This window comes from Meleagris gallopavo, chromosome 1 (assembly GCF_905368555.1).
Source record: "Meleagris gallopavo chromosome 1, MGAL_WU_HG_1.1, whole genome shotgun sequence".
Classification (NCBI taxonomy): domain Eukaryota; kingdom Metazoa; phylum Chordata; class Aves; order Galliformes; family Phasianidae; genus Meleagris; species Meleagris gallopavo.
The window spans coordinates 30,235,924-30,253,061 of NC_139404.1; the positions used below are offsets into that span (position 1 = coordinate 30,235,924).

The following is a 17,138-nucleotide window of genomic DNA, read 5'->3' on the forward strand; positions in this document are numbered from 1 at the left end:
TTATTTGTCTAAGTTATTTGTCTAAATTATGGAGAGATGCATTTTGGTCAACTGTTTTGACTGAGCCAATAAACAATAACAAAATAGTCTACAGAGAGAGGTCTAGAATAAAACTCACGGGGAAAATTATTTGTTAAAATTGCTGTGTTGTTGCTAAAATGCCATCTGCCCCTTGGAACTGGGGTGCTCCTAACAGACTATTGCCATTCTTGTTAATTTTACCAGCATCGAAAAGAAAACAATTCAAGCTGCAGGTGGGGAGTCTCTGAGATCACAACCACATTTCACTGATTTTTATCTACAGACCAGGCATCCCAGAGTTCCCAAAACTGTATTCTGGGTGGCTGATATGCCTGGCACCCCTCATGTAGTTTGGTCTTCATTGACAGGGAGATTTCAGAGAGAATCTGGGAATCTTTTCAGTGAAACCAAAGGCACAGTATATTCTTGAAATTATTTTGGGGCATTTTGCTGGTCTGAATCTACCCAAGGCCACCCTGCCTGTCCAGCCCTCTGGAAGGGCATCTCAGCAGTTCTGCATGGGAGTCTTGCTGGCTTTTGAGCTTTTACCATATCTAATGCAATGCTGAGTCCTCTTTCAGACATTTGATATCCACTGACATTAGTGGCACTACCTGTATTAATTCATGTATGGATCTGGCCAAGTATCTTGGAGCTTGCTACTCACTGAATAACGTGACAATACTGATAACATTACAATTAGATATTAACTGAGAGGAGGGGCTGTAACGTGTGATAGTACCCACAGAGTACTCAGACTACAAGACCATTACTACAAAAACATTCTTGAACATTCAAGTTACGCCATCATCAATGTGTCTGTATCGTTACACACACAAAATAACACATTAAGATGTTATTAGTGGATATGACAATCTTTTCTACTTTTCTCTGGGGACTAGATAATGGCTTATGGATATATTAATCCTTTCAATTTGTACTTATATTTTAACATGATGGATGTGTGGTATTCAACAATGTGTTCTGCTTGCTGAGATTTTGTTAATAAAAAGGGAAAAATAAGTCCACATAGGATGTGCCCATTTTGAGAGCACATCTGCAGCCTGACCATGTTCTTTATTCTCTGGGCAATTGTTGTTTTGAATGTTAGCATGCATTAAGTGACTGTTTTTTGTTGTTGTTTTTTGTTTTTTTTAATTGCAGAGATGCGTAAACTTCCAGCAGGTACAGGGACAGATGGGAACACGCTAATTCTGAGACTCCCATCAGGAGACAACATATCTTGTAGACAGAATATTGTATCATGACAGCATGCAAATCACTTGACAGATGCGTTATTCAGATGTAGTGCTACATCCCAGTGCTCCTCCCATTGCCAAAAGCTAATATACCATTTTAAAGAAGAAAATTAGGTTAAAATTCTGCTGTCTTTATATCATGAGGAGATCTGCCAAACTCATCAGGATGATTTTTTTTTTCTCCAATTTACTCAGTGCTAATTGTGATTCACTTTGGACTTCTTACTATATGTGTCTAATACATAATAATGAATAATAAATTTCTCTTTTCACTGAAATACTGTGTAACAGTAAGTAAGTAAGAAGTAAGTAAGGAAGAAATTATTAAAATTCTTCCAATTAACCTAATCTATCTGTCTTCCAGGCTGATTTTGATAATAAGCCTGACTCCTTGTTCTTCAGCGATGGGCAGCGAAGAATTGACTTTGTTTTGGTGTATGAAGATGAAACAAAAATGACTCATAAGAGGAGTAATCATAAAAAACAAAAGGTAAGTTTTTTTTTTTTTATAAATCTGAGCATCTGTTGGCTGCTAGAGCAGTGAACATAAAGGACGGTGCTCTAAACCAGAATGGCAATTGCATTGCCCTGTTGTGGGAGTACTCCTGAGAGCTGTGAGACAAGCTCATAAACCAAGCACTGTGCAGTGTGTGCTGGGCGACCTCAGAGCATGCTCCTTGGAGGGAACCCTTCGGGTGGTGTGAGCAGAAAAATACTGGAATCAGGATCCCAGTTAGAGATAGACACCAAGATCTTCAGACTAGGGCAATTTTCTTTTTCTATATCTATAGTGCTTGAATTAGGCCCCCAATGGACTTTGGTATTAAAATCAGAGTATTCAGGATAAGCAAGGAAGAACCAGCTGCCTGAATGCTCCAGATGACAGTTAAATACATAGCTGCTGACATTTTGTCCAGTGAAGTACCTGAGTTGTTTATGAGGAATACCTGTCACTTTGCCATCAGAATTTCTCCAAGTACCACTCTTTCCCATGATGCTTCAGCAGTTTGACCCTCTTTAAAGACCCTCCAAAAGATCTTACTCAAGCAGATAATTGCTTGATGCTTCCTAGCAAATGTGAACGGCAACCATAAATACTTTTTAATGTTATTTTTTAATTATTTTCACAAGTCTGTCAGAGAACTTTACTCATTATGGCATCTGAAGCCATAAAGATGGCTTCAGATACAACATGACTGAGCTTTTTAAACTGCAAACTGCCTGAGAAATATGCACCCACTGAATGGTAGTTCCCTTGGAATTTGCACTCTCCCACCCACCACTGTCTTCTCTGATTTAGCAGTTCTCCACGTTCCAGCAGCTTCTGGTAGAGGCAGGCAAGGACAGAAACGCTAATGAAAGCAGCTCATATACAAACAATGATTAGAGAACAGAAGAGTAGGAGTAAAAAGGCCATAGCTAAACTGGTTGATATTCTTTACACGGTGTTGTCACTGGCACTGTCAGGGCAGCTGTAAGAAGTGTTGTTAGTAGAGCTCAAGAGAGTCCTGCAGTGGGTGGATGTTGAATTACACATGTTCACAAGATAAGCGATAAAAATGAATTGAAAGAGGTAATTAGCAACAAAATCTGCCCCCTTGGAAACAAGTATTTTTATCAATTAGCATTTTAAATTTGTTTGTAATTACCCAGATGTATGCAAAAACATGAGTGTATTTTCTAAATAGTGAACAGTGGAAAAATCTTTTTAGTGCTGCATGAATGTTAGAACTGTAGACAGATGTAAGCTGTGAAAAATTAGACCTGAAGATTGTGTGTAAATGCACTAGGTTCATGCAGAAGGAGGTTGCTTTCAAAAGTCTAGAGCAAGTTCAGTGGCGGGCTGCCACAGTGGTTAGGAGCTGGAGCACTTGTCTTGTGAGAAGAGGCTGAAAGAGCTGTGCTTATTCAGCTTGGAGAAGAGAGGATTTCAGGAGGATCTAACAACAGCACACTGTATCTGCGAAGCTATCCAGGAAGACAAAGTCAATTCTGTACAATGTTGATAGAATAGATAGGAGAAGGACAAAAGACAGCATAGACTGAAGCAAGAGAGGTTCACAGTGGTTGAAGATGAACTATGAAGATGGTGGAAGAGGCTGTCCCTGTCCCTTTTTCAAGACCTGACCACATGCTCCTAAGCAATGTGGTCTGAGCTCAGAATCGACCCTGCTTAGAGCAGGATGTTGGGCTGATGACTTCCTGAGGTCATTTCCAGCCTGAATTTCTGTGTGATCCTGTGATCCTAAGGTAAAGCCAACACATAACCAAGGCAGCTGTCTATTTTCATCATGTCTTTCAGTATCACGACTCTTCATTTGATTGTGTTTTTATTTATGTTTTGGTGAAACCAAAGACTATTTTCAGTTACCTACCAAGTCTGCCATTGTGAGTCTGTGAGATTGCAAGGGATGGTGAAGATGTGTCAGAAGATGAACGCAGAGTTGATAGGAATTTTTGCAGCTGGGATAGACATGAACAGTGAGCACCTGAAGACAGAGGGGTACTGAGGAAGGCATGGGCAAGAATTTTGATACTGGAAACACATACAGTGCTGAAAGTGCAATAGAAAGCATAGAAGATTGGGATGAAGACATGGCAATCATAGAGTATTTCCTAGAAAAATAGATACAAGTATGATGACACCAAGCTGGAGAACTAATGAAGGAATCCAAAGCTATAATAGAACAGATAAAATGTTACACAAACACAGCTACCTGAGGGCACTTAAAGGAAAGAGGAAGTAAAGAAAGGATTTTGTTCGTTAACTCTATAAAGATTGAAATGAATCACCTAGTCATGACTAAATGCTTGTAATACAAATCGGAAATACTGACTCCCTCTCACCCTCCAGCACTTCACATACAGGTGTAATTAGTTTAGAAAGCATTTCAATATCCACTGTTGAAGAAAACTTAAATAGGTAGAGATTTGCTAAATTCTCAGCATGGACAGGTGAAGGTCAGCTCCAAGCATGCAAGTACCTCAAAAATACAGAGGTACTTACCTCTACTTGAAGTCTGTTGCTGTGCAAGTGGAGGAAGCTGTATTCCCATGAGGGAATAAGTATTTTGGCCTATGACAGTTCTGAGAAAGTTGTAGAGATGATGTTGCTCAAGATATATACAGGTCTCACCCATGTAGGCATAAAAGCAATTTGATAGCTTGTGTCTGCTGACAATATCATTTGCTTGCTTGTTTTTTGGGGTGAGCGTTATTGTGCTTCCCTCCTGCTCATGTGCTTCTGGAATCTGGCCTAAAGGAGGCAAAACTGAACTACTGAAATCACGTCCTCATGTAAGCTTCTAACATAATTTACAGATTCGAAGGTTAGCAGATAAGGTTCATATGTGCAAATCAGTTTAAACTCAAAATCCTTTTAAATTATTTTACAATTACTTCTGTAAGCACAACAAAAGCAAACTATCAGGAATAGATTCCAGAAACTCTGCCTAGCAAGCAGTTGAGATTCCAGCCCAAAGCATGTTTTTTAAACCTCACAATTTTATGTACTGTATTTGTTGAGATAGGTTGCCATCAGAAGAGAAATTAAATATCAACATCTCTTCCAGAATGCTCCTAAATACCACTTTTATCTGTTGGGATCCTGAAGAAATTCATTGTGAAAGTTAAAAGGTCAATGCCAGACAGACAAACTCAAAATAAATTGGTGTGGAATGACATTCTAGTCCATCTGCTTTCCTCTAGCAGAAATAAATGAAAAAGCTGTCAGTGACTTACGTAGGAATGTAGACAATGTGGGCAAGGCTGGATAAGTTTGTCTTCTTAGGCAAACAATGAGCAGTTCCCACATCTAGATTTGTTTGGATTAGATAGCCAGAAACAAAAAGCTTGAATAACTTTCAGCAAACCAATTGCGCTTCTTCCTGTTGTCTGGAGAGTGTCACACCCATGGAGAAAGAACAATTCTTGGGGTTACACAAAGAGCAGTAGCTGGATGCTGTTTTATGCTGTAATTTGACACAGTGAAAGATGGCAGGCTGTATACACCTGTCCAGCCAGCCTACCCAGGAAGTTTGATAGCAAAGGTGAAAAAGACCTTTGATCACTGATATTGTTATGAGAAACTTTGCTCAAAAAAAATTCAAGAAAAATATGAGGTGGCAATGTTCTATCACTGCAGTCAAAGGAAGTGCTCCCTACAATTCACAAAACAGAAAACCCTGTTAGTGGTCTGTTACCAATTTCCAGACTCTCTCGTTAGTCTCCTCAGCTTGGCAAGACAATGGTCAGACACTGAAAGCACCATGGTGAGAAAGCAGCTCCCAGGAGCTAACCCTTATACGTGCCTGTAATTGCTGATAGGCATTTACACTATGCTTTCCCTTTCTTAAAATTATGTCTGATTATATATCCTAAATTGTCTCAGACTGTTGTCTTGCCATTCAGTCATGAAAATCCATGTCAGTTTTACATTGGCAGCATTACCATAGTTATGTTGTTACAACGTAATCTTGCAAGTAGCTGAGCAAAATACCAGATACCAAAATGAAGTTGGAATAGTCTCCACAATACAGCCAAATAAGACATTATATCTTTACACTGCATTCCCCAGACAGTGCAAAACCACTGTAGAGTCCTTTGGGTAAAAGTCTAGTTTCTCCATAGATCGTCACACACATAATTCAATCATTTATATAAAATAGCAAAGCCCCTAATTAGCAGAAGTTCCCAGGGGCTTTGTTTCCCGCTGCTTGCATTAATGCATTATTAGAAATCTTAATATTGTCAACATTCCTCTAAGATTTTGAGGGCAAAATTAATTTGGGGAACTCCTCACCGTAATCAATTATTAAAACAATCTGAATGGTAAGATAAATAATAATAATTAAAAAAAAATTAGATTTGTACAAATATAAATCACTCAGCATCTGTCTTTGTTTAAGAAGACATGAAACAGGTATCTGGCCCTATACCTTCTTTATTAGCAAAAATGAAGCAGAACTCAGGTTGAAATGCTTTCATGATTCGGTATTATTCACCTTAAAAAGAACAATGTGAATAAGGAGGATACAAAGAGGTAGAATTAAATGAATAATTTTCAGCATGGTGGAAGAGTTAATAATAGAATGACAAATAACTCCTGTGTGGTACATATTTCAGTGATCAGGCAAAAGGATTGAGAGGAAATAATTATGTAGTTTGCTCAGAAGCCAAGATGACACGAACCTTTAGCTTTGAGGAAGAATGGAGAACGCTATTACCCGTGAGATGTTGACAAATGCAAAGAAAGATTGCTGTGAGGAAAAGCCTATTCACATTTAACTGAGCACTCAATTCAAGAAAAAGTTTTCATGGGAAGCATACACGTTAAGGTACAGTTACATTGACACTATTTCATATATTTACATATGTGTAATAAACTATAAACATGCATTGTATATATACAATATTACATACATGGGAAAAAACCATAAAGAATCATTGTAATGTCATTAATAAAGAAGTGAATTAACAGGACATGAAGAAATAATTTGTGAAAAGTGCAGATTGAAAGATTTGGATCTCGCTGTTCCTAATCCATACAGAAAAGAACAAAAATGCAGAAAAATCTAAAACACGAAAGAAATATCTTTTTATAAAATATAGTATTAGTAGCATTGCTCAGTTCAGGAATAAAGCAGTGAGTCCCAATTTGTAAATGTACCACCTTCTGCTGAAGCACTCATAGAGGCCTCCCACCTCTCACAGCTGTCTACAGTTTACCCACCCTCTTACCCACACTGATACTTTGATATGCAGTGTGTAGGCCAAGGAGAGCTGGCCACCCTCAACTTTGTAAACAAGTAGCTCACTAGGGAACTGTCTGGTTGGTGTAGATAGTCTTCAAAGTGGAATGCTATACATGAATTTTCAGATTTTTTTCTAAATCACTTATGGAGTTCTATATTTTTTATTGTGGGGTAGAGAGGCTGTTTGGTTTTTTTTTTGTTTGTTTGTTTTTGGTTTTTTGAGGGAGGGGGGTTGTGCTGGTGAATAATCCAATTCATTTCAGATTTGAAATATTAGCCAGGTATGTTTCAGATTTTTCGTAACTGCCAGCCAAGTGCAGCTCCTGTGAGCTGAAATTAAAAGGATCTACGTATTTCAACTTTACTGAGGGAAACGTCATATCCTTCTGGGGACATCAAATGCTTATAAGAAAACACCACTGATTCCAAAAGTGTTACAGCTATCAGTTTCCTCCTTTAGGGCTGCTTATCTATGGACTACAATGTAGAGCTTATCTATGGACTACAATGTAGAGAGATCCTACAGTTTGACCCACTCTGTGAGCACACATGATTACTATGGAAGAAGAGATATAATGAGAAGGAAAGTGGTTATTGATTTTCATGGAAAATCCTTGAGAGAAAAGATATTGTTTAAAAGGCAGATTAATGGGGGAAGGGAGGCTGCCCTCAGTAGGTCACTTAATGCCTAAAGGCAGAGGAGGTCACAAGTTTCAGTGGTAATTGCTGTTAACTGTCAGAATTTGGGGCAAGTTTTTGCCTCTGTAATGTTCTGTAGACTAAGAGAGTGAATTCTCCACAATTGCATTGGAGTGCAATATTGCCCATCAGACAAAAAAACCCTGATCTAGATTAGTAGGGAAAGCTGCAGCTACCACCACAGTAGATGCCAAGTGGGTTGTGGAGATAGTGATCCCAACAAGTCTTCATTTTGGGGTGCAATTGTGTTATCTTGTGCATACACGTTTTTGAAACAGATGCTTTACAACTTCAATGCCTTTTAACAGAGGAAGAGACAAGTATATGAATCAAACCTGATAAACAACGGCTTGCAACTTGAAGCAACACGATCGGTAAGTGCTCTTTCCTTTGTGTGCATTCTGTGCCTGAGAACACAAGCTGCCCTTCTGTGGATAAGGAACTGAATATACGAACTGACTGTTACATTTTTCTCCTCTTCTTGGATGCTAGGTTTTGGATGAAAAAACTATTTTTGTGAAAGTGCATGCACCTTGGGAAGTGCTATGCACATATGCTGAGGTCATGCACATCAAATTGCCTCTGCAGCCCAATGACCTGAAAACTCGGGAGTCAGCTTTCAACTGGTTCACTAGACTCTTCAGCGTGGATGAAAATATTATCAAACCCGAGCAAGAGTTTTTCACTGCTCCTTTTAAAAGGGAACATTTATCCAACTTTTATATTCAAGACAAAGACGCATTTTTCAATCCAGCAACAAGAAGCCGAATTGTAAGTCCGGGAAGTATTTATAGCCTTTAGTCTTAAAAGGCAAAAAACATTTTAATCAAAACAGTGTAATTGCCCTCATAAAAGCATCCTGAAAAACTGAAAAGTATTTGGGATGCAACAGTTTTGTGTCATTTATGAAAGAAACTGAGGAATCTCAAAAGACAATATGCATACATCCGTCTCATTTCTTTTCCACTAGAATTTAAAGGGGGGGTTGAATGGTTCCTATGCCCTGTATGATTAAATTTGTCAGCATTGCTTACCCTTTCATAATCCGTATGTTGAAACACGTACAGCCACTTACGATTACTTTCAGGTTGCAAGAGACACAAAATATTTTGTAAATTCTAGGTTCATTTTATCCTATCCCGTGTGAAATACGCGACCAAACAGAATTTAAAGAAGTTTGGCATTAACAAGTTACTGGACACTGGAATCTACAAGGCAGCATTTCCCCTTCATGACGTAAGTCCAGAACTTGCACTAACAGTGTATTTAGAAATAGAAGTCTGCAGATCAAGAGTGTGCTTTTCATAGTAAAAGATGCAAGCCTTACTCACTGATGTTTTTATCCACATGGTAGAATATGACAGTCCATCTTAAGAGGATTATCTCCAAAATGCTCTTCATTAAAAATGTAGCTCCATGACTGAAACATGATATATTTTATTTAGGATATGTTAATCTTGTATTCTCTGGGAGATATAGGTCAGTAAAGTGTCTGGCTAACAGAGGAACCTGGGAGCATGAGAGTGATGGTTCCCATGATGCACTCTATCATCATTTCTAAATAAGTTTTCATGTTTTTGTACTACTTCATCTTCCAGTATAAAATCCATGCCAAATGTCAACATTTTAATCAAGATGTAGAACACAAGTCTTATCTGTGAGCAAAGACAAAGATATGATTGTATCTACACCCACACACCTCCTCCCCCATCAGAACCACTCTTTTGTGCTTGAGGTGTATTCTGCTGAAAAGAAATTGAGAAAATGGGAGGTCAGGAATGGTAACTACGTGAGATGTTTGTACTCTGCTGAAAATATTCGTGAGGTCTCTGAGGATTTAAAGAAAATTTTTAAGTCAGAATCAAGACAAATCACGTTTCTTGGAAGTAAGTCAAAGCTTTACAGGATAGAATTAATATCATTCGTGAATATCTATTTTTAAGGTTGTCTTTTAAAGATTTAAAACCTGCCTTGCAGTCTAATTCTGTCATGGCATGGGGATTTTGAGCTCAGCATGCCTAATAATTAATGACAGTCTTTTTATACAATCAAAATTATATATCAGAGTTACACTGAAAATCGGAAGTCGCCTATTAATTTCTACAAAAATGATTTTTCTTGTCGTATTACAGATACAGAATGGAAAATTCCATCAAATAAAACAGGTTTTAGTGAAATAGGTTTTCAAATAACTTGGTAAAAAACATAAGGATTACCTCCAAGTCAACTGTCTTTTAAATATAAATACAAAACAGAGACTAACCTCCTTGGATTCATCCCTTGAACTTTCCAATCTTCATTCCAGAAAAATATTGTTTTAGAACAAAGCATGTTACCACGAGAAAGCTACTTAAAATCTATATTAAAGCAGTTCTGTTCTCAAATTAGAATAGATCCTTTTTTGATTTGTTTTACGAAGTGCCAAGACATTGACATGGGCTGAGAATTTACGTTCATGGGGAGGGTTTGTTACTTTCAGCTCACATGTGTAAAGTGCTTGCTTTAGTATTCAGAGTCTTTCTGACAACCTTCCAGCATGAATCCTGATGCAATCTCAGAGCTACTTCCCAGGTGTTTCCCTGGATTGCAGTGGCAAAAAGGCTGTTCCAGTGTCTGGGTTCATGCTGCATGATCTGTGGATATGAGAGTTGACTCATGCATTAATGGTTACATTAATTATCTTCTTCACACACTTTCTGTTTTGCAGTCTAGTTTTGGGCACCTGTCAACTGATCCCAACTGCCCAAGTGAACGTTATCTTCTCTACAGAGAATGGGCTCACCCTAAAAACATTTTGAAACTGCAACCCCTGGATTTCATCAGGTTGGTGAATGTGAATGAGCAGCATGGAGCTATGTCAGGGGAGGGTCAGGCTGGGTATAGGAGAAGATTCTTCATCAGAAGGGTGATCAGGCGCTGGAACAGACTCCCTGTGACAGTGGTCACTGCCCTAAGCTGCCAGAGTTCAAGAAGCACTTGGACAGCGGTCTCAGACATGGGGTTTGGATTTTGGGTCCTGTTGGAAGCTGGGAGTTGAACTTCAGGATCCTTATGGGTCCTTTCCAACTCAGGACATTTATTCAGTGATTCGGTAGTGTGACTATGGCTGGACTAATGCTGAAGTAACTAGGAATTTATCTAACATGTCTGGGTTTTGAGATGTCAAGACACAGACAGGTACGTATACCTCTATCAGCTTATGCATGGGGGCACACTGATGAATCAATTCATGACAAACATCCACTTAAAATTTTTCTTTATTAGGTATAATCTGTCTTTTTTCATTTTCTTTCCCTTCCAGTCCTCCTATTTGAACATAAAAGAGGTAACAGAAATACACAGAAATACCTAACCATAATACTTTTGCAATCCCAATGTTCAAACTAGAGGAATCTGACAATGAAAGCTATCATATTTGAAACAGAAATTTGAATTTACTTGCATTTAATTAAATAAAAAAATACATTTCTTTCTACAGGAAATACTACGGAGAGAAAATTGGAATCTATTTTGCATGGCTGGGCTTTTATACTAATATGCTGGTCGTGGCTGCAGTTGTAGGAGTTGGCTGCTTTCTGTATGGATTCTTCATGAAGGATAGCTGCACATGGAGGTACCTAATCGGGTCTATTTTAATATTACATGCATTTTTTAATCAGTTCTCTACTGAACACAGTTTGCAAGACATAGCATTGTAGGAGGCAAAATGAAAGAGCACAAGTTATGAATTTGAAAGAAACAGTAGAAAATATGAGATAAGTAATAGATGTTCCTGTTCCATTAGAGCACTAGACATGTGAGTCTGTAACCACAGCATTTTCTTCATACATTGCACTGTCACCACACGTTGCGTAGAAATAAAAAGAACAATAATCAGAAGTCAGTACAAATTTCTGTAACATCATTTTCAGAATGTTAATCTTTAAAGGATGTATGCAAAGGCCCTGATAAAAGCCCTGAAGTTACTTTCTTCTATTTTGAGAGAAGAAAACAGAAAGAGCAAGAGCACATGGGGCTTCAGCTGCCCAGGATGCATTGGGAAGAGAAGCAAAGCGATGACACGTATTGTCTCATCAGAACATGGTGAGATTGAACCATGACACAAGGACCAAGGAAAGAACACCTGGGTGCCTACAAAACACCTACAAAACATCACACTGTACAGCCTCAGTCAGGGAGGAAGTTTATCCTTATAAATCATGCTGAAAGGCTCTTCCAGAGCTCCACTCCAGTGGCCACTTTATACTCATCTAGCCATATTATCATTTAGTTAAATTATAATAAGCCTCTGCTATATCAAACTAAAAAAAAGCCAGACTCTTGCTACCCCTTAGAAGACCAATCTCCAATCTGAGCCTCTTTGGAATAACACAGGGACCAGTTAGCCATTTCAGTTCTGCTCCTTGCTCTGGCAGGCAGCGTTCCTACTCCTTCTCCCCTTGGCCTTGCCATGAGAGCCATCCTGAGCTTGCAAGTATGTATTTCCTACTGAAGGATGCGATCTCTTTGAAGAGATTTTATTTTTACTGTGTTTTGAGAAATGCTGCTACACATAAAAGATGAAAAAAGTATTTTTTGTCTAGGTCATCCAGTTTAGAGATGAGGGCTAAAAAAATGGCAATAGGGATGTTTTGAGGGAGGGGGGGGGAGATTCTCAAGAGAAGGGCACTGGTGAATTATTTCTCATATCCCTGGCATAATTGCACTGTCTTTGTGCATAGAAGGACTGAAGAATTTAGTGTTGGTGAGTGACTGACTAGTTTTGTTTTTAGCCAAGAAGTATGTGATCCCAACATAGGAGGTAATATCATAATGTGCCCTCAGTGTGATAAAGTATGTACCTACTGGAACCTCACCATCACTTGTGAATCATCCAAGGTAATTACATTTACAGCTTGTAGACATGCTATTAACCCTTAGTTGCACTTTCCCTAATACTGCGTATAAAACAATGTTGTTCTCCACTAATGTCCTGCATAATTACTAGAGCTGTGCAAATAGTTGTGCCTTTTGATACAGCAACTGAACTATGAGAAGTTAACAATTAAAAAATGTTCCATTTTGATCAAAAATGAAAAAAATAAGACTTTTTAGTTCTACATAGCCCCCAGTCTCTAAAAGATTTTTCGATTGAAAATGGAACATTGTGGTTTCATTTTGGGGTATTCCTTTCCTTCTTGGTAAACAAAGCAAAACAAAACAAATATTCAATTACTAAAGACTTGATTGAGTAACTCTGAGTCAGTTTTGCTTGGGAAACGTTTAGAGCATGTTTTGACATTTCTAAATACTCTCCCCTGTTTCCCCAAAGAAATTAGCTGAATCTGTGCCTTGAATTTGACACATGAGCTGTCAAGAAGTGATGGATACATGGGGAGGCCAATATTAGCCATGACAGGTGCTGTGAATTGTGTCCTGTTAACCATGGCATGGCATGGCCACACTCTTGCACTCAATCCATGTCCAGAAGAATCTATCTTTCTTTCTCCATTAACTTTTGCCACTAGGCTAGGGTTAGCCTTTTGTCATTCCTTTTCATAGATTCAGTCACTCCAAAGTTACAGTTTTTTAGCTATTCATTAAAAGTGTTTTGCCCTACTTTCATGGATATTCTTGCTTCAGTGCACTTAACATAAAAGGCAAAAGAAAGAAGACAGGGAAAAGGATATTACAGAAAGAAAAGGCAAATACCACAGAGGTATCTCATCAGAATGCATGTTACTAACTACCTTGATTTGTTGTCATCTCACTTATGAGAAGCAGAGATGTTCATTGCCTTTTTGTGACTGTATTAAAAATAAGCACTGCTTTTCCTCTTCCAGTGCAACAGATGGAAGGAAGTTTAACAACACACCATTCTATTATCCTCTTCCTGCATATTTCATTTATACTTTTAATGCCAAGCTTTGCAGTTAATTTCCTCAGATTACTGGAGGATGTTGTACATTGACAGAAGTTGAGAAAACTCTAACAATGAAGATTGTTTATTAAACTACACAAAAGCTAAAAATCAACCTGTCCAGTGAGCAGCTTCAGTTCTGTTTCAGTGTAAAAGAAATTACTGTTTGATTGTGTTTTAAGGCCTTTTTTCTGTTCCTTTTTTTTCCAGAAACTCTGTATATTTGATAGCTTTGGAACACTGGTGTTTGCAGTGTTTATGGGAATATGGGGTAAGTCAATTTCGATGGCTGTGGTTTGTCGTGTAATTTTGGCCAAGCATACAGCATCAGCCAAAAAAAAGTGGATAAATTTACAACTGCTTCATTTTCTAGCACTCGGCAATTCACCAGTAGGTAGTTCAGTAAAAGATACACACATTCATGATAGATCTTTTTAGCAGCATAGAATCATAGAGTAGTTTGCATTGGAAAGGACCTTAAAGATCATCTATTTCCAATCCTCTTGCCATGGGCAAGGACATCTTCCACTAGGTCAGGTCGTCCAAAGGTTGACAGATGTCTGTTCATCCGTTTTTCCCCTTACTGCACTGTTAGGGATAGATGGGCAGGTAGGTAAAAAGAGATTATTGTGTAGGAGAACGAAAAGTTGTAGAACTTAAATGTTGGTCTTCTCTACCAGTGTTTGTTTTAACTTGGAGAAAAGTCTGAAAGAAGTGATTACAGCTGCCTTGTGTTCATCCAGCAGGAGCCACATGCTTAATTCCATCCAGCAAAAGAGCTGTTTCTTCCCCAAAATCCTTGCAGCTGCCTGTGCCTATTAACAACCATGTGACTGTGCAAAGCAATTGAAAAATAGCCATTTATTGTATTTCCCAGTCTTTTTTTCCTCCTGTCTTCGTTTAAGAAAGAGCTTTTTGTAAAAATGTAGTAGTTACAAGCAGTAGACATATTTTTAATCAGAGAAAATATATCTGAAACCAGGATATTTCCTGCGGGTGAAACCACTTAGCTTCAATGGATTAGGCAAGGTTTATTTTCACAGAAACAGTTTTATTTGTTCATATTAGCAACTTTCTTAACTGCCTTTTATTGCAATGCCTTATGCAGAAACTGTCAAAATAATTTACAGTTGAGGTATAAAGGGTACTGCAGAGAAAATAACTCATTTGACACTTACAGTTCATATGTAGGCTGACAAGAATGCATAAATTGTTTCCTTTGTAAAACACACTGTATACTTATTTTCCTAATAAGACTAAAGTGCTTTAGAATAACTACTTTAAAGGATTTTAAAATGAACAGTCATTTCAAAAAGAATATTTCCTTCAAAACACTTGCTAAATGCAAAATGCCAGCAGGAAATTAAAAATAAAAATAAAAGAATTAGAAGTTTGATACTAATGTAATCTTCCACCATTTGAATAGCTAATTTACCTGTAATTTGCTTTTTAATTAAAAATTCTGCTTCCTGTTTTGAGGAGGGTTCCAAGAGTAATAATTACAAAGTTAAGCTGCACGGTTGTAATGATGGTGCAAGGTCTATTAGTCTTCTCATTGTAAGTCCACTACAGAAAGAGGTGAATTGTATTACAGCAATTTGGACAAAATTGTACTGAATCCAAATGACCCAGGGTCTTGGTACAATTTCAGCTGTAATTTCTGTCTTGCCCTGTTACTTTGGTAGACCTCCGGGTCCAAAATAATCAAAAGACTATTTGGTTTTTACATACTTTATCCTATCATCATCATCAATATACTTTTTAATAGTTGTTTTTTTTTTTAACTATTCCATTCAAAGATCTCAAAGCACGTTAAAACATCAGGGAAGTTGGCCTCAAGAATTAACCCCTTGCACATTAGTGCTCTGGATGAGGGCTTTTGCCAGTTCTCCCCTGATGGCACGAGCAGGTTGGCAAAGCTCCTGAGAAAGGAGCAGCTTCTACTTCTCTTGCTGCCATTGCTGGAGACCCTCTCTGAGCAAGATCAGCAAACACGTTCTCCAAAATGCTGGTATAAAATAAAGCGGGGGGGGGGGTGGAGGTGAAAGGTAAAATCAATACCTTCCCAGCTCCTTCCCAGTTCAGAAAGAGCAACTTGGCTGCTGGATTACATACTAGTAGAAATTTTCTTTGCCCTGGGGCTGTGAAAGCTGCCCTGTGCTATGAGCCCTACTTTTGCTGTTTGCATAGAGGGCAGCACAGACATGGGCCCTGCACTCCTGGCCTCCCCAGCAACAGCTGGATTTGCAGCTGGAGCTAATCAGGATTGCCTACAGTTTCCCTTATTTGGGCTGGGGCCGCAGCAAGCAGTTAGAGGCTCGTGGAAGGCTGATCTCTTTGCTCTGCAGGCAGAGGCAGATGTGATTCCCTGGCCCACTGCTTGGAGTGGCGTTAGTGCTTGTGAGCACGAGGTAGCGGAGAAATCCCTCTGAAAGAGGACCTTGAGCCATCAGAGAGGAGGATTTCCAGGGGTTCTGCCTGCATGCAGATGCCAAGATCATCTCGCAGCCCAGCCCATGAAGTTTATTCACTTATAAATGCTTTAGTATGAGGTTTATTGACCACACTTGAATTTGGAAATAACCTTTAATGTTTGGACTTAGAACTGCATGCCGTCAGTGCTTCATCATTCAGGATGAGGTGCCAAACTAATTAAAAACAAAAAACAAACAAACAAACAAAAAAAACTTTGGGAGGGTTAATTACTCCCAGACAGTGGGAGCTATGAGAGAAGTACAGTGAAGGCACACACTCACTCCTCCTGGGAGCAGTGCTGCAGAGCAACGCCACTCATTGAACCTAAGAACATGCAGCCACCATCAGTGCAGCACCCCTGCACCCACGTTCTGAGCTCCTCCAGCCTTCCCAGCTGAGTCTCTCACTGCCTGTGCTGTCAGACCTACCTGCATCACACTCAGGTCAAGATCATGAGCTTGGTTAGACTGGTGTCTTTCAAACAGCACGAAGGCATCTATGTGCCGGCTTCCCTTAATGTTCCCAGCTGCAGGAGCGTAGTCCAGGGAAGCTGCTGACTCAGCCCAGAGGGTCTCAAAGCTCCTTGCCATGCAAAAAGATCTGCAGCCACTTCAGATTTGTGCCAGCAGAGGAGGAAAGGCAGCTGTGGTTAAGCAGTTTTGCCTGAGCTAGCATCACCAGTTCACATAGTCTGCAAACTGATCATTTGTCCACACAAAAACTGCAGATTGAATGAACACAACCTTTTCCCTGTGGCAATTTTTTGCTTACTGAGGTTTTCTATGTGATAAATCCTGTACTCTCCAACATTTTGTCTTCATCTATCTAAACAACTCGCCTGCCTTATGTATCCCATAGTAAACTTTTTCAAAAGCAGTCCATAATATGAAATCCAAAGTGATTATATTCCAGCCTTGGGCAGAAAGCAGATAAATGTATGTGTATTCTTTAGGATGAACTTATAACACCACTTAGCCCAGGTTTCTCTTACTAAAGTACCTAAATGTCCAAAGCAGTAATTCCATAAAGAAG

The 17,138-nt window shown here is 38.9% G+C and overlaps 1 protein-coding gene across 4 annotated transcripts in view; it reads left to right on the plus strand.

The window, feature by feature from the left end:
• The window catches only part of ANO6 (anoctamin 6), a 70,137-nt gene that overhangs the window by 32,703 nt on the left and 20,296 nt on the right, over positions 1-17,138 (plus strand). For 3 of the 4 annotated variants that reach the window (XM_085219891.1, XM_085219892.1, XM_085219902.1), the window contains 8 exons: positions 1,645-1,770; positions 8,041-8,106; positions 8,225-8,503; positions 8,855-8,968; positions 10,440-10,555; positions 11,211-11,345; positions 12,505-12,610; positions 13,842-13,902. In XM_085219891.1, the coding sequence (XP_085076017.1) occupies positions 1,645-1,770; positions 8,041-8,106; positions 8,225-8,503; positions 8,855-8,968; positions 10,440-10,555; positions 11,211-11,345; positions 12,505-12,610; positions 13,842-13,902 (1,003 nt within the window). The remainder of the gene's footprint in view (positions 1-1,644; positions 1,771-8,040; positions 8,107-8,224; positions 8,504-8,854; positions 8,969-10,439; positions 10,556-11,210; positions 11,346-12,504; positions 12,611-13,841; positions 13,903-17,138) is intronic. The other variant, XM_085219895.1, reaches the window with a different exon arrangement.